At 44.3% G+C, this 19,387-nt stretch overlaps 1 protein-coding gene across 2 annotated transcripts in view; it reads right to left on the bottom strand.

Annotated features, from left to right (window-relative positions):
- The window catches only part of FNDC3B (fibronectin type III domain containing 3B), a 153,261-nt gene that overhangs the window by 87,516 nt on the left and 46,358 nt on the right, over nt 1-19,387 (bottom strand). The window contains exon 1 of one of the 2 annotated variants that reach the window (XM_021397062.1): nt 235-313. The exons of the other annotated variant lie outside the window; for it this stretch is intronic. Coding sequence (XP_021252737.1) covers nt 235-298 — 64 coding nt within the window. The 5' untranslated portion in view covers nt 299-313. Of the gene's footprint in view, nt 1-234; nt 314-19,387 lie in introns of those variants that run through there. 2 annotated transcript variants of the gene reach the window in all.

Raw genomic sequence — 19,387 nt, 5'->3', positions numbered from 1 at the left:
CATTAAGCAGTAACACAATATGTCCTTTAGCAGCCCACAATTCCTGTACTGAAATCTGGTTAAGTTATTCTTGTCAAAGACGTGGAGGTGCAGAACAAAGCAGAAACTGTGCAGCCTGGAACTAGGCAGCTCCCAAGGAAAGCGTCCAATTGTACCAAAAATCACATATGCGAAAATCTATCTATTTAAGAACGCACAAAGACCAAATTCATTATCTCAGCTATTCAGACTAACCTTGGAATGCAGTTGTACAAGCAAGAAGCTTATGGTTTCCACTCCGAAATCCAGCCCTGAGCATGCCAGTTCCATTTTGAAGCACTGAGTACAAGTATAACAAAGCAAGTGCCATAATCATTTGACTTTTGCAAATACAGCTTCACAGCTACAAGAAAGCATCTAGATAAAATGGAAATAGCTGACTTTGTTGCTCACTGACTTAGGCTCTTAAAACCAGACAGATCACACATAGCAGTCAATAAAATGAACTCCTCAAACAACAGACAGATGTTTGCAATGGGAGTTTGCTATTTTGAAAAGAATAATGTAATGACTTCCCTAGTATGGATGCTAATGTTCATTCTCCTCTGTTCCTCTACCATTTGCCATGGGCTGAGAATTCATGGCCAAACTCTGGAGAAGAGCTCAGAGAGCTCTGCACTTCATTGCTGCCAATTGAATTTTAGCTCAGACAATTACCACAAAACATCACTTCAGTCTCCTCTGATGGAGGAGGCACCCAGCATCTCCAAACCACGTCCCATTCCAGGAAAGGAAGCCAAATGTCAGAACATGTGGAGGGCTTCAGCCATAGAGGGGTGGGATGGCAGCTCATCAGCTCAGCACTGTCTGCCCGATTGGACAAATTTAGTGAAACCCTCAGTAATGGAGCGAGCCACAGCTTGTCATCTGACAGCAGCAAGGAAACAGGGACACTAGTCCACACTGACCCATAAAGAAGTCATTCTCTATCAGCATATGGTTTTTACTAGTCACATCTACATTTGAAATATGATAATCTACCAAGTGTATTAAGCATGTGAAAACTCCTGAAGTTTCAGTGTTCATTATTTCAGAAGTCATTTTAAGCATGGAGCTCTGCTGCTCCTCATACTGCTCGATACTTAACTGCACAGAGAACCTCAACTATACTACAGCCCCACTAGGAAAAACGGCTTTAGCACTCATCTAGCACAGATGTTTTTCCCCACCTCACTTTATAGCCCTATTAATATCCTTTGTCTCCCCTAATAAAGCTCCTGCAGTCAACAGTTTCAGCGTGAATGGAAAAATGTAACAGTATGAGCAGTAAGCAATTGCTTGGGGGGGTGAAGCTGTAGGTTAAATGATTCTGTTTAAACCCATCACAAAATATGAAGTGACAATTGGTTCATGGGGAGCTTTTCAGAAATATTATGAGTAAATGTATTTTTCCTATGAAAAAAAAAATCTTTGCCAACGTCTTCCAAGGAACATGTTTTCATGCTTTTCTCCAAACTTCCTCTGGTTACGCACAGTGCTGAGTTTGGCTGGGCAGCCAGCTAGGCAGAGTGCAATACACACACAGGGGTGTGCACACCAGCACTGGGCTGGGGGAGCAGAAGCCACAGAGGATTAGCAAGTGCTGTGGGGTTCTTCAGGGCGCAATGTGCGTGAGAGCAAGTGGAAGGAATAATTAGCACTGTCATGCAGCTCACTCCTTGAGTCTTCAGAAAATGAAAAAACCCGAATCTAACATTTTAGAAGACAGTAGTTTAAACGTTACTACAAGTAAATGATGCTAAAGAGAATAAAGCCTTAACTTGTAATCTGTTTCAAGCCCTCCCCAAAATCCTCTCTACTCACAGTCACTGTGGCCCTAGCCAGTCTCTCTCAAAAATATAAACTCTGCCTGGAAATACATCTGAAGATGGAGCAGCTCTGGAGTTTCTAGGCATAGATCAGCTAAGCGCTATATGACAGCTGAGAATCGCTCAACTCAGCACGGCCATCATCTGTCCCACAAAGCCCTTGCCAATCGCTCATATGGAGCAGCAATCGACTGGCAGGAAGAAATCAAACTCCCACACCGAGACTGTTGACTGCAACACTTCCATTCCAATAAAAAGAAGATTGGGTTTTATCATCTAAACGTGCACTGCGCAAGATGATTCCTAACCTCGCGCACAACCCACAAACTGTTAAAGTCATTTGGGTAACAGGTTTTAAAAGAATGACAGCCCCGTGATTTGCGGCGAGGTTTTGTTTCCAGTGCTTTGATTTCCAGGCGAGCCAAATGACTTTAGCATACATTATTTCATCTCTCTCGTCAACGGTATCAAAACAACTTCAAGTGGCAGTGAGTACACACAGCCGCAGGATCACTAAAGACTGTTCTTGCAGAGAAACCACTCCCAATTTAGCACTAACACAAAATCAAATCTTTTTTGGAGGGAAGTTTATATATCTTTTACTTACGTCTAATGTTTTAACTGTTAAAAAAGTAAGTACTTAGAAAAGGATGTTCCTCAATTACTTATATCCATAGGAAGGACGTAAGGAGTTTCCCCCAGGGTATTTTAAACACTTAGAAGCCTCAACTAAAGTTCACGGTTCAACACAAAATTTAATCTACGTGAGGAAGAGTCATCCTGCTCTGCCCTGGATGCTGCCCGCTGCAACAAGCTCGTCTTAATATGTTTTGAACCTGTTAACAAATAAAGGCCATCTCCTGGGTCCACCACGAAACTGAGCCAGAAGAGATTTGGCCACTGCTGCTCGCAAAGCCGGAGGCCAAATTCCAACCCGAGCTCCAGCACTGTAAATACTGAGCGCCTCCAGCAGCTTCTGGAAAGCTGCCCCAAAGCTGCCCCGAAATGCAGGTGAGAGGATCCCACTGCCCTGAGAGCACCAAGACTTTGTGCTTCCAACACGTTTGTAATCACAGAAGCAGGAGAGCTGCTCGGTTCCCAGGTGGCACAGCTGGTGACCAGCCCGAAGCCCTGGTGAACCGTGTGCTGCCTCCCGTTCCCTGTAATTATTGTAACCATTTCGAGATGAGAAAAATGTTCCCCAGATCTGCTGCCTTGAAAAAAAAAAAAAGAAAAATCAAAAACAAGAAAGCACCTGCACATCACAAAAAAACACAACTATTCTGCTCCTGCTTGTACTGTGGCACATTACGCAAAGCTGCAGGTGAAACCAAATCTTCCCCTCCTTTCCCTCCTGCACCTCCCCTGCCCAGGAGGCTGCTCTGTCCCAGGGGCTGCCAACTCTTTGTCCGTTCTCAGTCCTTCTGCAATCACAGCACAACCCGCTGCAGGAATTTCTGCCCTCAAGGTTTTCAAGGCAGACTAGAGCCTTGGTTTCAGTCCATGGCACTCGCAACATTCTTGTATAAAAGCAGTTTTGAAATCCGTATGCTTTTTTTATGGCCCTTAGTGACCTTTTATGCATGCATTAATTAGTTTTCTTCTGTTAATTACAGAAGTCCAAGTCTGGCACGCTGGTTCCTCCAGCTGGAGCAATGCATCTTGCCTGTTTCTTTCTTTGCACATAGCACTATGAGGCAGCAAGGTCATTGCACTATGCTGTTTCCCCTTCCCAGCTGCTCAACAAACACAGAGCTTTTTTGTCCCTATTTACTAAACCATCTCCAGTGCAGAATATTGTCCAAATCCAGTCCCAACTCGTGGCCGTATGCATTGCACTGGCCATGTTGCAAAGCTTGCTCCTATGAGCCAAGCTCGTCCTGGCTTCAGGGTGAAGTTCACTAGTGAACAACTCTCCGGACCACGAACTGCTCAGGGAGATCTCAGCCCTGTTTCCAGTGAACACACAGTGACTTAGGATTCCACCCTGTAATACCTGCAGGAGCAGACATGCGGTGATTTTGGCAGGGTCTTCAAAACTGATGAATCGTTTACGTTTTAATACCATGAATCTACTGCAGTAGCAGAGTAGAAGATGAATGCCACCCAAGCACATGCCCTGTGCTTTACGCAGCGTAACAGCTAGAATTAATTCATGGAAACCTTACTGCTCCCTCAGCTCGCTGCAGTGGCTCTCAGTGCCGTGAGTCGGCACACAAGTGTGTCTCAGGAAGTAAATCTATTGAGCAAGAGCTGTGACCGAATGAAACGGGAAGATCGTTTAAGGGCAAACTGGCCTGCTCTGCTAAAACAAATGACCCAGGCCTCGTTGCCCTTGGCGGGGACCCAGGGGTTTGCATTTTCACATGGACAAGCAGCTGTTCCGGAACAATTTCCTCAATGAAACAAGCACGAACAGGCTGCCTTTCACTGTTGGGTGCACACAGATTCTCTTCCTACTCCGTTACGCTCACAGCAGCTTATGTGCCACGTTGGGTAATGGCACGGAGCACCCACACCCCTGTCTGTCCCATGTCCCACAGCCACACCTCCCGAAGTCACCACGGCACAGGACCCAGATTTGTTCCTGATCCAGCCCGGAATACTTTGTTCCTTCACGACTACAAACTTGTAGATCAAGGCAGCTCTGCATGAAGAAGGAGCAGCTTTTACGAGACTAAGCGCCCAAGGGGACAACATGACAGCTGTTCAGAAACCTTTGGAGAGGTCTGGTATGTCAGAAGAATCCCAGCTATGCTGCATTCACTCTGCAGAAGCAGGGCTGCGGAAGGCACAGGAAAAAAGCCATTAGTATGCCCAGCAGCCAGCCATCCCCACGGGGAGGCACATCCATGAAGGTGGCTGCAGAGTTTTGCACTACTCATGGGTCTCTTTCCTTAAGGCAACCTCACCTGCACTTAAGGATGTGAACAAAAGGACGCCTAGCACACAGTTGTAGAACTCAGCAGGCTGCCTAAGCTGCTAGACAATGTCTCCTGTCTAGCAGGAGGAAGAGAGGATCTCATCAGCATGCATGGAGTCTATGGACACAGAGACATTTCCATAAACGCACGGCTCTGCCATTTCAAGGAACAGCCCTACAGACACTTGGACTTGCACCTCCACTGTGTGCTTTCTGTTCAGATCACAGTTCAGAAGAAACCGTTCCTTTTGGCTTACTACTGTAGTATGATAGCATTATCAAAGCCTCTGATTTTAATAGGAATAGTTCCAGGGGATTTCAAATGATCTTGATGGTCGAGCATCAAATGACTATTTAAACGTGCACGAAGCATCCAAAAAAAAGCATCAGCCTGAAGCCAGCTTCACCTGCATGGCTTAACCACTGACTGCAGTTACCTCAATACGTACATGCACACATGGGGCCTGACAGTGCATGCTGAAGGATTTTCCAGAGGTGAAAGACACTTCTTAAATGCCTTTGCAACTTCCATCACCCTTTATTTTTTTCAATATGCTTTAAAATCTGTGAATACATGCGAAGAGATAACAAATTATAAGCCCTTTAACCTCCCCCCTGCCCAACTTAATTGGCCAGAATCATTCTAAAAATAATTACAGTTTAAAAAGACATCAGTCCCTCAGAGTCTCAGCGCATTGTTACTATTACCATTAAAAGGCAAATCCCACAGCCACGAATTATGTGCGCACCACTTGGATCTCACAGCAGGAGGTCCTGCATTCAGCCTTGGGTTTGTGCTGTCTCCAACATGCGCGGACAAACTTACCCAAATATCGAATGCAAACACTCAGAAACACGTGCAGTCAGCCCACGGAGCATTACTGGCTCACTCACAGGACAGCACTTCTGCTGTTTGCACTGGAGCCTTTGCAGGCTGCTCGTCTCACCTGTGCTTGCCACTTGCCCTGCAGCACACTGCCTCCAGGTTTGTTGTTTTCCTACAGCACTAAATTGCAGGATCCCTCCTCAGCACAGTGCTGTTTGCAGGGTGCGCCTCTGTCTCTCAGATGTGGTATTCTTATAGAGTTTTTAAGGGTAAATATTTTGGAGTTGATTTTTTTTTTTCCAAATAAAAGTGGAATATTTTGCTGCCTTAATCTGAATAAACAATTTTGATTCTTTTGCTCAAAGAAACCTTTTCTGCTGGTTGGCTCAACAGTCGCTACTGCAAAAACACTTGCAAAGAGTATGTTGCAATACTTCAAGCACTGAAAATAAGCACACTCCCATGGCAATTCACCAGATGGGTTACAGATTGTAAATCAGAGATGTCTAGACTAAAACACAAGAGACAAACATCTGTCTAAAATCAGTTAGCTTGAATGGCAAACACTGTTAAATAAATTAGGGCTACTCTGGAAACAAAGAAGAAACAACTACGTTGAAAACATCTGAAATTAATCCCTTAGCATACAAGCCACAAAACAAGAACCTGGAGCTGGAGAGACATTCATTACGCGATGAGCATGACCGTGCTGACACCCTGACGTGAGGAGCAGGGATGGCAGAGCTGCCCCACGTCCCCTGCAAAGTCCCCAAAAGGAGCAGCTGTAGGGACGTGGTGGTTCCAAGACAGGGAAACAACACGGCCAACCTGAGGTCACACGGGGACCTGTGGGACTGCGACTGGACACAAACCCCCATGGGTCAAGTCATATGGCAGCGCTCAGGACTGAGTAAAGCAGGTAGAAGATGGGAACCCTCAGTCGGCAGCAGGCTTCCCTTTGGAACCACACATCACACGCTGAGTTGAGGTGCTAGTTCTGAACAGCAGAGGCTCAGCACCACCAACCCCTACCCCGACCTCAGCAACAGGGAAGCGGCAGTCGCTGGATGAGAGCAGCGTGATTCTTACACCAGCACAAACAGCACTTCCATTTACACAGCACCACTGGCCTGATACCAACAGGAATTATTTATTTCTAGAAAGATGATCGCCAAGCCACAAGAACATCATAAAGGATAGGTGCTGAACTATGGACATCGTTATGCCTTTGCAAATGGCTTTTTCAGCACATTCTAATGATGTAAATGTTTTTTTTTGGGGTGCATGTGTTGGCTTGCTGACACGTTTACAAAATGGCATTCAATTGTGGAAAGTTTTGCTCTCTGTCACGCGTTTATACAAATGCTCAACAATCAGCTTAGAGGGCAACTTCCATTAAAGGTAACAATAATTACACAACATCAGTTTTCTACAGCAGTAAAAGAAAATGCTCCAATTATTCAAAATATAATTATTATATTCCCATGGCAACACCAAAACGATGGTACAATCAGCGACAGATCCAAGCCCAAGCCAACAATAATGCTATGCATTATGTTCTCTTCCACCTGCCCTTAACGAGGTAGCAATTAGGGGATGGCTATTCTCTGCCTGTCCACCCACAGTGAAAAATATCACACAGCCTGAAAGCCGACGTCAGCCTTCCATCCATCAGCCCACCCAGCACTGAGGGAACAGTGCTGGCACCAAACATAACAGCACCTGACGAGTTTTGTTCCCAACAAGTTTGGATCCTGGACTTTGGTGAATCATTTAAAACACTCTATTTGAACACTCGCATCAAAATATGGCAATTAATATCTGGCTGTCATAACCATGCCTTCTTTATTGCATAGGAGAATGGGGAGGAAAGGAAAGGCATCAGCGCCTTTCGGTGATGGACGTGCATCTCAGCAGAGGTGCAAACAGCAGCTGAGTGAGCATCCCCAGGACACCAGCCTGTGTTCTCCAAGGGCTCTGCCATCAGCCCTGGTGCTCTCTGCAAGGAACCCTCATCTGCAAACATCTATCCCATTTGTGCTGCCCCTTTGCTTCTTTGTCTGCTCATCCAGACACGTGTGACTCAGGACATGGGATCATTTGGTAAGAGTTGCTACTGCTATTTAACCCTTGCCACTTTAAGGCAAATAGAAGTTTCTTAACATAACATGCTTACGGATATTTTATACTCCCGTATCCTATTGCGAATGCAATAACCAGAGCCATTCACAGGTATTTTACAGAATGGCACACCGTATCATCAGCATCTTATACTGCAGTAAGCTCTGCAAACCTCAGAGAATGAACTCACTCACACCTACAATATATAATATACTACAAAAAGCTTATAATCACTCAGATGCGGTTCATTTCTCCTTTCAAGTTTTCTCACTATAAATAATTGACTCTAGCTACGTCAACACTGCCCAGAGATTGCGCTGTAGCTGGAGGAACAGGAGCTCACGCAGGAGGTAAGACCTTCCTCATTCTCCTCCATGCTGAAGTCCAGCAACAAATACTTTCTTGTAACTCCCCTGATGGCAGCAGCAGGCGTGCGCTGAGTTCTGCTCAGGACTCTGCAAGTTTGTGATTTCTCATTTAATTTTAAGAAGTAATTTTGGCTCCCAGCAACTCTTTGCACCAGTTTTACCTTCCATACAAAAAGCTCTCATACTTTGGCATCGCAAAAGTGCTGGTGAAGCACTGTGGAAGCAAAAATAGATGAAGAGTACACTTAAAGGAATTATAATCCACATTTATCTAGGTTAGATATAAATACAGTTAGGGAATGGGAAAGCTTTCCTTGGGGGACGGCAGGGAACGAGGGTGAAATTTCACTTGAGTCACCAGCCCCTGCAGGTCTTATTCCAATTTTCAGATCAATCCAATAAAATCACATCATACCTGTCAACAAGTTATCTGCACAATTCAACGGAATATTGCCTGGATAAAGTTAAGCTCATATAAATCCTCTAACACTCGATGAGCTTGCCCAGGTAACAGAGCAGTTTGTGCAAATTCTGCTGTAGAATCAGGCATTGCTACGGTAAATTTTCCAGCTCAGAATTATCTTTGCAAACTACAACAGGAGGCTTAGAAGATGAAGATAATTATTTTCACAGGCTTAGAAAAGAGTTGTAATGAACTCGTTAGTGACAGGAAACTTTTTTTTTTTCAAAACAACCCGAGTAGTGTGTTTAAAATGTACATTAACATTATTTTGTGCAAAGTTGTACGTAGAAATATCAACATTTTCTTGTAAAAAGCAAAACAAAACAAAACAGTGGTTCACATTCAAAAAATACGGCAACACGTGATCAAAGCCTTGTCCCTTCTTTTCATCTTCCTTCCCCTTCTGAACCCCTGCACTAAGAACCGAGGGCAATGCACTCATCTGCTCCCTGAAGGTTCCCTGCGATGGCAGAAGGCTGAGAGTGGCATTTCTCTCCTGGCGCTGTGAAGGCTGCAGCACAAGAGGGCCCATTCAGCCGCACAGAGCGGGGCTGGCAGGCCGCGGGGTCTGCCCGGGCCGCGTGGCCACCGCTCGGCTAACAGCAAACAGCGCGGCAAGACCGGGCCGAACAGCAATGCCTTTGTGCCACAGTTTGATGAGCTCTGAAAAAAGCTTGCTCTCTCCACAAAGCACTAGATCTAGATCCAAAGAAGTATTAAAAAGCTAAAAAAAAAAAAAAGAAAAGAAACCCACAGAGAGGAAATTCCACTGAATTATGCTGAAGTATATTTCCAGTAGCTTAAACTTTTGGACAGCGTAACGTATCTCCGTGAATGCTTATCTGCTTTCTAAGACTACGGCTTTATGAATGTTTCTAAAGCACCAGAAGTCATCAAGCATCAGGCTGGAAATTACTAGTGTTGCTCCAAGTTAGTGTATTAGGAACTAAAATACCAACCATGCAACGTCCCAACCCTTGGGTTTGCGGGCTTCCATCCGGCAGAACAATGCGGGACAGTGACAACCCCACACCTTCCTCTGGCTGCACCTCGCTGTAGCCCCACACAACACCCACTTGGCCAGCAAGCCAGAGAGACACTGGGACATCTCGGGCAGAGGGAGCAGGGCACGGGGCCTCGGCCTCCCAGGCAGCCAACAGCAGTCATCGGCCTGATGACACTCTGTAGGAACTCCAGTGTTGGAATTCACTAACAGGCTTTAACAGAGAGACCTGAAACTTCCATACAATTGATCAAAAATCTGCTTCACATACCCAGTGTCCAATCCACTAACTACAAAACTATGTGAGAAAAGGACTATTTGAACATAGCAGGTTGTGACAAAGCCACACACGCAGACTCCTCACCTCACTGTACCCCCAACTACAGGCCCAAGCCTGATGCTCATCCCCATGCACGTAACAGCTGGGTGGGAGGTGGCTTTTAGGCTTTGTGGTTTGGGTGTTGTTGGGTTTGGTTTTTGTTCTTGTTGTTGTTTTGGTTTGGCAAGGGGGGACATGGAGATTAAAATCAGGAGAGGTTTTCTACCATGCTGTACCTCAGTTCAAGAACAGCAACCGGGCTTGACACACTTGGTCCTACAGCCAACATCCCTGGAGCTCTGAGTTCTCTTTTGTCTGAAGTCTCTGAATCTCCAGGTTTCCTCCTGCCCAGTCAGTGTGAACTGAGCTGTCCAAAGTCCAAAGGCATTGAGCAAATCAAGAGTTAGCCCTAATGAACTCCTTGACATGCTCATTCAATGAGTGGGAAGCTTCCTCCTCTGAAGCTTCAGAAAGCACCATGCAGAGTGAAGGGAAGTGGAAGGGAAGGGGGCAATAGGAGCACTTGAACTTATGGGATTTTCATTTGTCTCCCAATTTCCAAGGTACAGCCCTCCACCTACACACTGGGAACATCAGCAGAGCTTCAGGAACACGAGGCGAGTGCTTTCTCATGTATGCATGGAAAAAGCCTATATTTATACTGCAATAAGACACCACTCACAAGCTTAAAACTGAAGCCCAACCATAGGGCCCTCACTAAAGGAGGGGAGTTGGGTTCTCTTTAAACATAAAACGCAACCAAATTATACCACAAAAACCCATGGAACATTATTCAGACCATTCACATGAATAAAACATTCCACTTTTGCCAAGTTTTGTTCAAGCTGACTTCAGCTTTCTGCTTAAACATACCTCAGGCTATATTGACATCATTTGTAGCAGAGGCAGCACTTTATTTAAACTTGAAATCTGCGGCTGTTGGGTAGATTACCAACTAGAGGGCTGATTTTTCATCTACAGAATCTTGAGTGACCTGACTTCAAAGGCTGGATTTAGACTTACCAAGCCAACAGGAAACAAACACCTTTAATCTCCACACTGACATTAAACTCAAAATAGTTCTGGGAAAAGCCCTCCATTATCACACAGCTAGATGGAAATGGAGGAAAGGTGGTAAAAACTTGAGCAATTCTGCATGAATAACCTGGCTCATAGGCAAGGTACTAGTTCCTCTCTTCCTGATATCTTTTTCCATCCCGTTCTACTCACCTCTTTTTTAAATATTAAGTTGTACTGGGCACTGAGCCTAGATTAACATAACTGAACACTGAACACAAAGAATTTATTCTAGGGCAAATCTGGGCAGTTAGATGCATATGCAAACACCTAAATTATCTGTCATCTGCACCTAGGTGCTACTGTGCTTTGGGTAAAAAAGAAGCCTGGCACATGAAAGAAAGCTGGCAGCACTAAGCGATCTTTTCTGGCCCTGGAGATGCTCAGTTATTAGACCCTGAAGCCTTATTTCTAATGCCGGGTTCAATACTGTCTGTTCCTTATTTCTGCAAATATACTGGAATTCCAGACATCATGTGCCTGGTTAAACAGAATACACCAAGATCAACAGCCTTCTGCCCCATCTCCATATCAGCAGCTTTAAAAACTGCTCAGAAACCCAAAATATATAATACCCTCCAAACGAAGAGAGAGGGCAGAGGAGGAAACAATATATTTTACCATGCAGATACCACCATCACACCATGTGTTGCCCAGGCACACCTGTGTGACAATCTAATGAGATGAAACAGGCTCTGGGTTTAAAGGCAGAAGTTGTTTAACAGTGAACAACAGGAAAACAACATTCAAAGCAGGAAAGATATCATAAATTGTTTCAAATTTCCAGATGAAATTTACTTGGAATCTGTATTGGAATTCCCCTAAGACAGCACATACATCTCTCATTCAGGCACCAGAAGGTAAGTGATCTAAAGAAAGGTTGCAGGCTGCACAACCCAGACTTATCAAACATACCCACAAGGAATAACATGCCATCACATTTCTTTTTTAAACAAAAGTCATTGCTCTTCTTTTGAAAAGGAATATCGAGTTTCCTACTGAATAAATTAAGGGAGACTCATTATTTCGAGCATGCTAAATGAACCTGTCCAACTACTCACAGAAATATATACAATTAGTTTGATCCAGCAAGATGCTTAACACATGTAATTCTCAGATTTGAGACCTGAGCAACTGATAGGGTTTACTAAGGTTGGCCAGGTTTACCAAGAAGAGATGCAACTATGGATCAAATTAGCTGAAAAGAAGGGTACTTTCTCTCCAAAAGCATGCGATGCTTGCTGAAGCTTTAGAAACTTTCATCAAATTCATCCTGCCCAGTGATGCACAGCAGCAAGAGCTTGTGTGAGCTCTTTACAGGAATTTCATCCTGGGTAGATGTCAGAATTTCAATTCCATTTCACTAAATTCAGTTGGAGAACGTGAAACAAAACACACAATGCTTCTAGGTGGAAACACTGAGAAAATATTATTGAATGGAATTTTCGAATATTTATGGACAGGAATAGATCAGCTGTAACTGGAATGGAAAACCACCTACATTCTGACCCTGATCTCCCAAACAGCCAGCTGGGAATTCTGATGTATACCTTCAGAAAGGTCCTCAAGGAACACAGCCTAGTGTTTAACTACAAATCGTGCCTTTGTGCAGATGCACAACATAACTTTTGTAAAGGAAAATCCATTACTACAGAGAATACTGAGGATACAGAGCAGACAGAACCAGACCTCAGAGATGCAAAGCAACGCAATGAGAGGCAGCAGATGCAATTGGTACACTGGAAACTGTAAGCAAATGTAAGGGAAAACATTTCTTTTTTTTTTTGGTGAGGGTGACCAAACGCAGCTCACGGGCTGTGGGACCTGCAGCCCTGGAGAAGGCCCTGGGCAACCTGCTCCATGCAGACTGGCTTTAGGGAGAGGGCAGGGATCTCTCAGCCTTCAGAGATCCATCTAATCTAAATTACTCCAATTTTGTGGTTCAGCTCTGCAGAAAAATCACTTCATCGTAATGCTGAACATAAGCACGGGAAGGGTTATTTATAGAGCCTTGTTAAAAATAGAAACATTAAAAAACAAAGATATTCAAAGGGCGTGAAATGCATCTCATTAACCAACACGAAGAGAATGTTTACACAACACCTGATTTCTGCTCACTTCTGTTAACGGTTGCACTTGATGGCAGCACGTTTCCCATGAATCCACCAAGCATGAAAAGAATGCAAAGAGCAGCAGGTGGAAAACACCCGGAAATTTGCTCTGCCTCGATATGTTTCAACGATTATTAATGTTGTGTTAATTATTTATTCAAAAAGATCGAAATCCATAAAAATACCGAGCAAGTCTTGTAATCAACACTGAGACGTTTCATTTTTGGGAAGCTTAATCCTGCTACCCATTAGTTTTTCTCTTATGTAAGCAACAGTGAGGGTAAAGCAGCTTTTCTCCTGAAAGCGCTGTTGTTAAATACTCGATGCCATTAACAAGAGCTCATAAATCTGGCATGTCACTGTTGATATGATCAAACACCACACAATTATTTAATGAAGTCCATTGGATAAAAATTACCCGACCTGCATTCATCTTTGAACAGTGAAATTGTTTTCGCTTTATTAAATTTTAAGGCTGCCATTCGGAAAGCCTATTAAGAAGGAGGTTTTTAAGCCCTTTCTTTCTTACTCCCGACAGTATAGCTAGACACTTTGTACCGCTGCTACTCATGATCAGCATTAAAATCACTATAATCAGATAATTTCGGTGCTTTAGTGAGCCATGCTCTACCATCCGGGGACTGACCATGCTGGCGTAAATCAGGCCCAACTCGACTGACGCTGAGGGAATTTGTTTTATGGAGCCACTGAAACTAATCTTAGCAGCCACGTTCTGCTATGCGGCATTTGAAAGTACACTTATTTTTTTGCACTACCAGAGAAATACGACTTCACCAAATGGAACGGGGATTGGACTCAGAGACCTGGAGGGTTTAATATTGGGTGTTCCTCTGTCTGTAAACCAACCAACTCAAGCCTGACCCAAATAGCATCTGTCAGATCACTCCTGTATATAAAGAGGTATTTATCTATACCCAGGTTTCCCAATGCTTGGGAATGCTTCCAACACAAGCAACACAAATTCAACCAAGAGGAATAACACGTTCATTACTCTCATCTTAATCTTCTTGAAATTTATGTCTGCAATAACACTGTGAACATTAAGAGTCACAGCAGATAGCTGCAAATACAGGAGATGAGGGGCTCAGAAAGCAGACGGGGACGATGTGCTGCCAGCATTGAGCACTTTCTGTTGGGAAGGGCTGTCCCAGCCCCATCCCCTCCAGGCAGCGTGCACAGCCGGCCCGTGGCTGCACAAGGGGCACGTGCACGCTGCGTGTGAGCGCAGTGAATCTTAACTAGGGCAGCGGTTACTAAATAAACGAGGCATTCAGACTGCCAGCCACACCAGCAAACTCACTGCGTTCTCAAGTAGCAAGAGACAGCGCAGCAACCCGAGTCACCTCTGTGCAGAGCCCCAGCTGCCTGCCCCACAGCACAGCCCTGCTCTCCTCCCCAGCCCTGCGGTGCTGGCTGAGGGCCTGCTGCCTTCTCCTCCTTTTTCTTTTATGGGTAACCTGCTCACGTTGATAACCAACAGGACAGCTTCAGAAGAATAAAATAAAATAGCCTCCAAGCAGTAACCGTAGCTGTATTTATCCTCAACTTCCTTCCTCTTCTTACAGATCTACACTTTTTGTTTGTAATGTTTCTCTTTTCAACTCTTACATAAAGATACACGTATATTTAAAAAACCCTCCAGTGAAAATAAATCCCCCGAACAGCTACCTGGAGAAAAAGTCACACGTGGTAACACTTCTGCAAACACGAAAAGCAGCGAGCAGCTCCCTTCCCCTGAGTAGGGCTGCTCCTACAGGCAGCATCAAAGAACACCCAAACTCTTTTTTCATACGGGGAAGTGATTTGAAGCAAAACCATTCCCTGAAATTCTTACATACTAACAGTGATTTAACGTAAGAAAGGCGAATCAGCAGTCAAACACTGTTTCAAGATAACTATTGACTCTTGCAAAAATGCACGCTGGAGAGAAAACCACCTATGCATTTTGAAAAGGGGACTCTAAAGGTCTTTTTTCCCCTCGTATTCAAAAACTAATCTTGCTTATTAATTGTTGCCTTTTGAGTGAGCAAAGCTTTTATTTGTCTCAAAGCTATTAACAACGACAGCTGTGCATTAAACAAATTCAATATTCAGCAGCCCCATCCCAACGCCCTTCTGGAGCTCGGCGGAACATTTACCAAACACCTTTTCCCTTTTGCAAATAGAAGGGTATTTCTAAATGTATTTCGAAAAGCCAGCTCATTTCTGATTTCACTAGAGGTTTTATGCAAATAATTATGAGAGCTATGTAAGCATCAAGGGAATTCATGCCTTTGCAGAAAATAACTGATAGAATACTCAGTTCCTAGGAACCATATTCCGTCAGTGTTTAGAATTCCTGAGATTCCTGAGCACCATCATTTCGGCATCAGGGCAACAGTAACTAGAACTCCAATTAGGGTTGTCTAAAACCTCCCGCAAGAATAACGACCGAGAAAACTGCCACATCCAAAAACATTATGAAATAAGGACTGCCTGAAAGGCTTCCAAACCGACAGATTCCCCTTTCACAGCAAAACAACAAACAAAATTACGTGGAAAGCTCTCCTCTATTAATCAAAGCTTGAATCTGCATCAGTACTCACATTTGCTATTAATTTGGTGGAATAACTGCATTTACCTTGCTTTCTTCTCTGAGCAGCGACCCATCTGGAAGCAGAAACAAACGTGCCCTGCATTTTTCTTGGCCGCTCATGCCCTTGCTGTGGCAGAGCATTAGGTCTGACCATCCACCAGCTGCACCTAGTTTTTTTTTTTTTCCTTTTTCTTTATTTATTTCAAACGTCAGCCATTTCAGAACTGCTCCCAGACAGGAGCGAGGTGGCCCTGGCACCTTTTTGGCCACTTCCCCTGATGAAACGCAGAGCCACGTCGCACCAAGGAGGAGGGCTCCATAAACATGCACGAGCTGTTCTAAGATGTAACGCATCGTATTTTACGCTTTATTACTTACGGGAAGCACTGCTTAATGGAAGAGAAAACTGGAAGGGAACTCAGGAGCCTGGAGCTGGATTCCCTGTGGTGTCCCTCGGCTGGCAGGAATTCTGAGCACGCTGTGTGACATGCTGCAAGTGCCCTTTGCATTGGGCAGCTTCAGATATCCAACGTAGCAGGCCAGCATCCTTGCAGCAACGCCATACCCCACTTGTTTTGGTCACGGATGTGTTTGAAATCAACAATTCCTCTTCAAAACTCAAGTCTTAGAGAGTTTAATTGCTCTTCAAGCTTCCCTTTGAATTAATTAGCACGGCATAATCTTTTCATGATGTTCTAAACGCACGCTGGGCACATACATACACACATTCAATATGTATAATTATTACTTACATACCATGTGCAGGATAATTACAAGCACTGTCCCAAACCAAAGACGCCACAACACAAGCTGACGCTGCGCGCAGGATTACCAAGCCAACATGTAAAACAGTGATCTCGGCGGGTGTTTCTGGGTCACACACTGCTAAAGGGGCCAGAAGCTAAAAAAAAATCACACTTGAAGTACCGCAGGACAGGTCAGGTTAATGATCAGACCGAATTTCAGTAGTGTGAAACTGCCTGCTGACATTCCTTTGTGGGACATCATTCCCAGTAACCCACCCATCTCAGCAGGCGCAGTCGGGCCTGACTTCGTGGGCTCACACCAAGTGGCTGCAGGGCCCAGTGCTAACAGCCCGCTATCTCCAGCACTGCAGGCAGATACACGGCCAGGCTTATGCACCAGTTCTGGAGTCACCTGAAGCAGGCATCAACAAGACTTGGAGAACTGCATAAGCAATCTCGCAGGGATCACTGCAGTGCAACAGGTAAGGAGTAGGCATTCTGAATTCCCACCACTCAGAGCTTTGAAGCGGGGGCATAGTTTTATACAACACAGTCACACAACTGCACTGGATACATCGGTTTAATCAGATTTGGAGACTGAATAAAAAAAATCCAAAAGCTAACACAAAAAGGAAACGGAGAAGCAGCCACTGAAGCTCTCAGTGCTTTATCCTGAGCTTTTTTCCAGCTATGCCAGGTTGACTATTATTACCTATTATCCCTCAAAGAGCTCATACATGAATCTAGCAACTCATACAAGCCAAACGCATTACTGAAGACAGAAGGGTTTCCACACAAATAATCTCTGTAAATCTTTTGCTTGGGTAAATAAGGGCTACCAAAACCTTGGGCTTCACCATTCAGCAGCAGCGGGAATCCCCACAGGCACCAAAACCACTTGGCACAAGCCTAAGCCAGCAAGGGATTATAATTTTTTAATGCAAGAATATCCTGAGCTGAGGACACGGAGATGTGCACGGACAGCAACCAGCTCTCAGGGTACAGCCCCAAGAAACACACCAGATCTACAGAAACCAACACCACGGAACTTCTGGAATGTAATTGCAGAGATGTATTTAAGGAACCCCACATTATTAATGCTATGAAACGCCAGATGAATAATAATACTAAATGAGTTAAATGCTGCAGCCTAGTTTCCTTCGTTTTTAATATTGTTTTGTCATTGAGTAATCTCATTACCAGGTTATGCTCCAAGTCAAACTATACCATCAAGATATTGCTTAAATTGTTATATTAAGGGGACAGGCACCAAATTTTGCAGGATAATAAAATAACATCCGAGTCTCCTAGTTCTTCTCTATATTTATTAAAAACACTTTCCTTTAGATTTCATTCTAAAATCATTATTTGAAAACAGTTAAAGCCATAGGTAAATAACTACTGGTCAGGCTGAAACAAAACATGGGCAGTAGACAAAGCCCTTGCAAATGCTGAAGAAGCATATGCACGAAACCATGCATTCAAAGAAGAAGAGAGCCTCCAAGCTCCCATGGACTCTGTAGCAGTTTGACTGCCTTACTGAAGGAATGCAACTGGTTATCTTGGCAACCTGCACACTAAATAGTTAACGAGTTATAAAACCTGACAGCAGGAATAGCTAGGACAGCATCTTCACATCGTTTTACTCCCAAGTACGGAGCCAGCTTTCTTATTAGACAACATTAGCAGGTGTTAATAAAGTCGTAATAACACAGACAAGGCTCACGGAGAGGGGAGAACAAGCAGCCCAAAGGCTTCTTTTAGCACAGTTCACACAAACCCAGCCTCGGTGCAGCCTTGGACCACACATCCCACCTATGGTCACGCTTCAGGAGGGCACAGCACGCCCAGGCTGCCTCCAGTGACAGTGGGAGATGCTCAGAATCTTGGGTAATCCCCCACACAAACAGCAGAATTAGACGCCAAACTGCCTCATGGTTCTCCAGACTTCCTGAAAGCCACAGGATTTTTCACATTCCTCACATTTCCTACCTTCTGGTCACCCGATTTCTTTCCCATAAATATACTCCCAATAACACTTCTAGCGGCAGCTCTTCTCTTGGTAGGCTAATAGAAAAACAGGGTTTTGAAGTTATTTGCCTCATTGTGTTTGTTCTAAAGACACAGAGGCAAAATAGCTGAGAAAATTGTCCAAAAAAAAAAACCCACCAAAAATATGAAAAATTGTGCAACTTTCATCTCATTGGTCAACCGAGAAAAACATGACTTCAGGGATGTTGGAAGTGAAATTATTCTCTGCGCTTCTTGATGTTCAGATAGAAATATTTTCTGTCTTTAAAAAGCAACCGTGACCACACTCTGCTACTCAATATCTTGCATTTCAACAAGCAGGGCTGCTTGTTATTTTAACAAAGCAGAAATAAACCCAAACACTACCTCTGAAGGCAGGGCCCCTTCCCTGCAGCTCCTGCCTGCTCTCCTCTCTCTTTCCTCTTGCTCCAAAGGTCAGTGATCCCCCTGGGCAATATTTGGTCTGATCCCACTTAATACATTTTGTTGGTCTCTATCATACATCAGTTTAATTGTAGACAAATTACTGTAATCACAGGTGAAATTAAACACTGAATGAAACTGATGGACGTGGGTGGATAAAGAAGGGCAGTGGATTTGCACCGTCCAGCTCCTCACAGTTGTGCTGTAACGTTTATTTCCCCCACATGCAAAAAAAATAAGAGATGGTTGTGCTCTCAGGGAGGACCTGGGAGGGACACAATGAATTATGACCCCTTTGTTTAACAACTGAGAGAAACCACAAAAGGAGGGATTTCGTTTAGAACTCCTCGTCGCACGTTGGGAAGCTCAGACATTCGCACTCACAAAGCACTAAATACTAAGAAGCACTCCCAAAGCAGAACCGTTCCCTTCCAAATCGTTCAAGTTTCCCAGCTGATGGATGACGGTTAAGTCACAACACAACTATTTCACCCTAAGAAACACTGAGTCCATCCGGGAGGGAGCACCTATAG

Source organism: Numida meleagris, chromosome 4 (assembly GCF_002078875.1).
Source record: "Numida meleagris isolate 19003 breed g44 Domestic line chromosome 4, NumMel1.0, whole genome shotgun sequence".
Classification (NCBI taxonomy): Eukaryota; Metazoa; Chordata; class Aves; order Galliformes; family Numididae; genus Numida; species Numida meleagris.
This window is presented reverse-complemented; position numbering and strand designations above follow the sequence as displayed.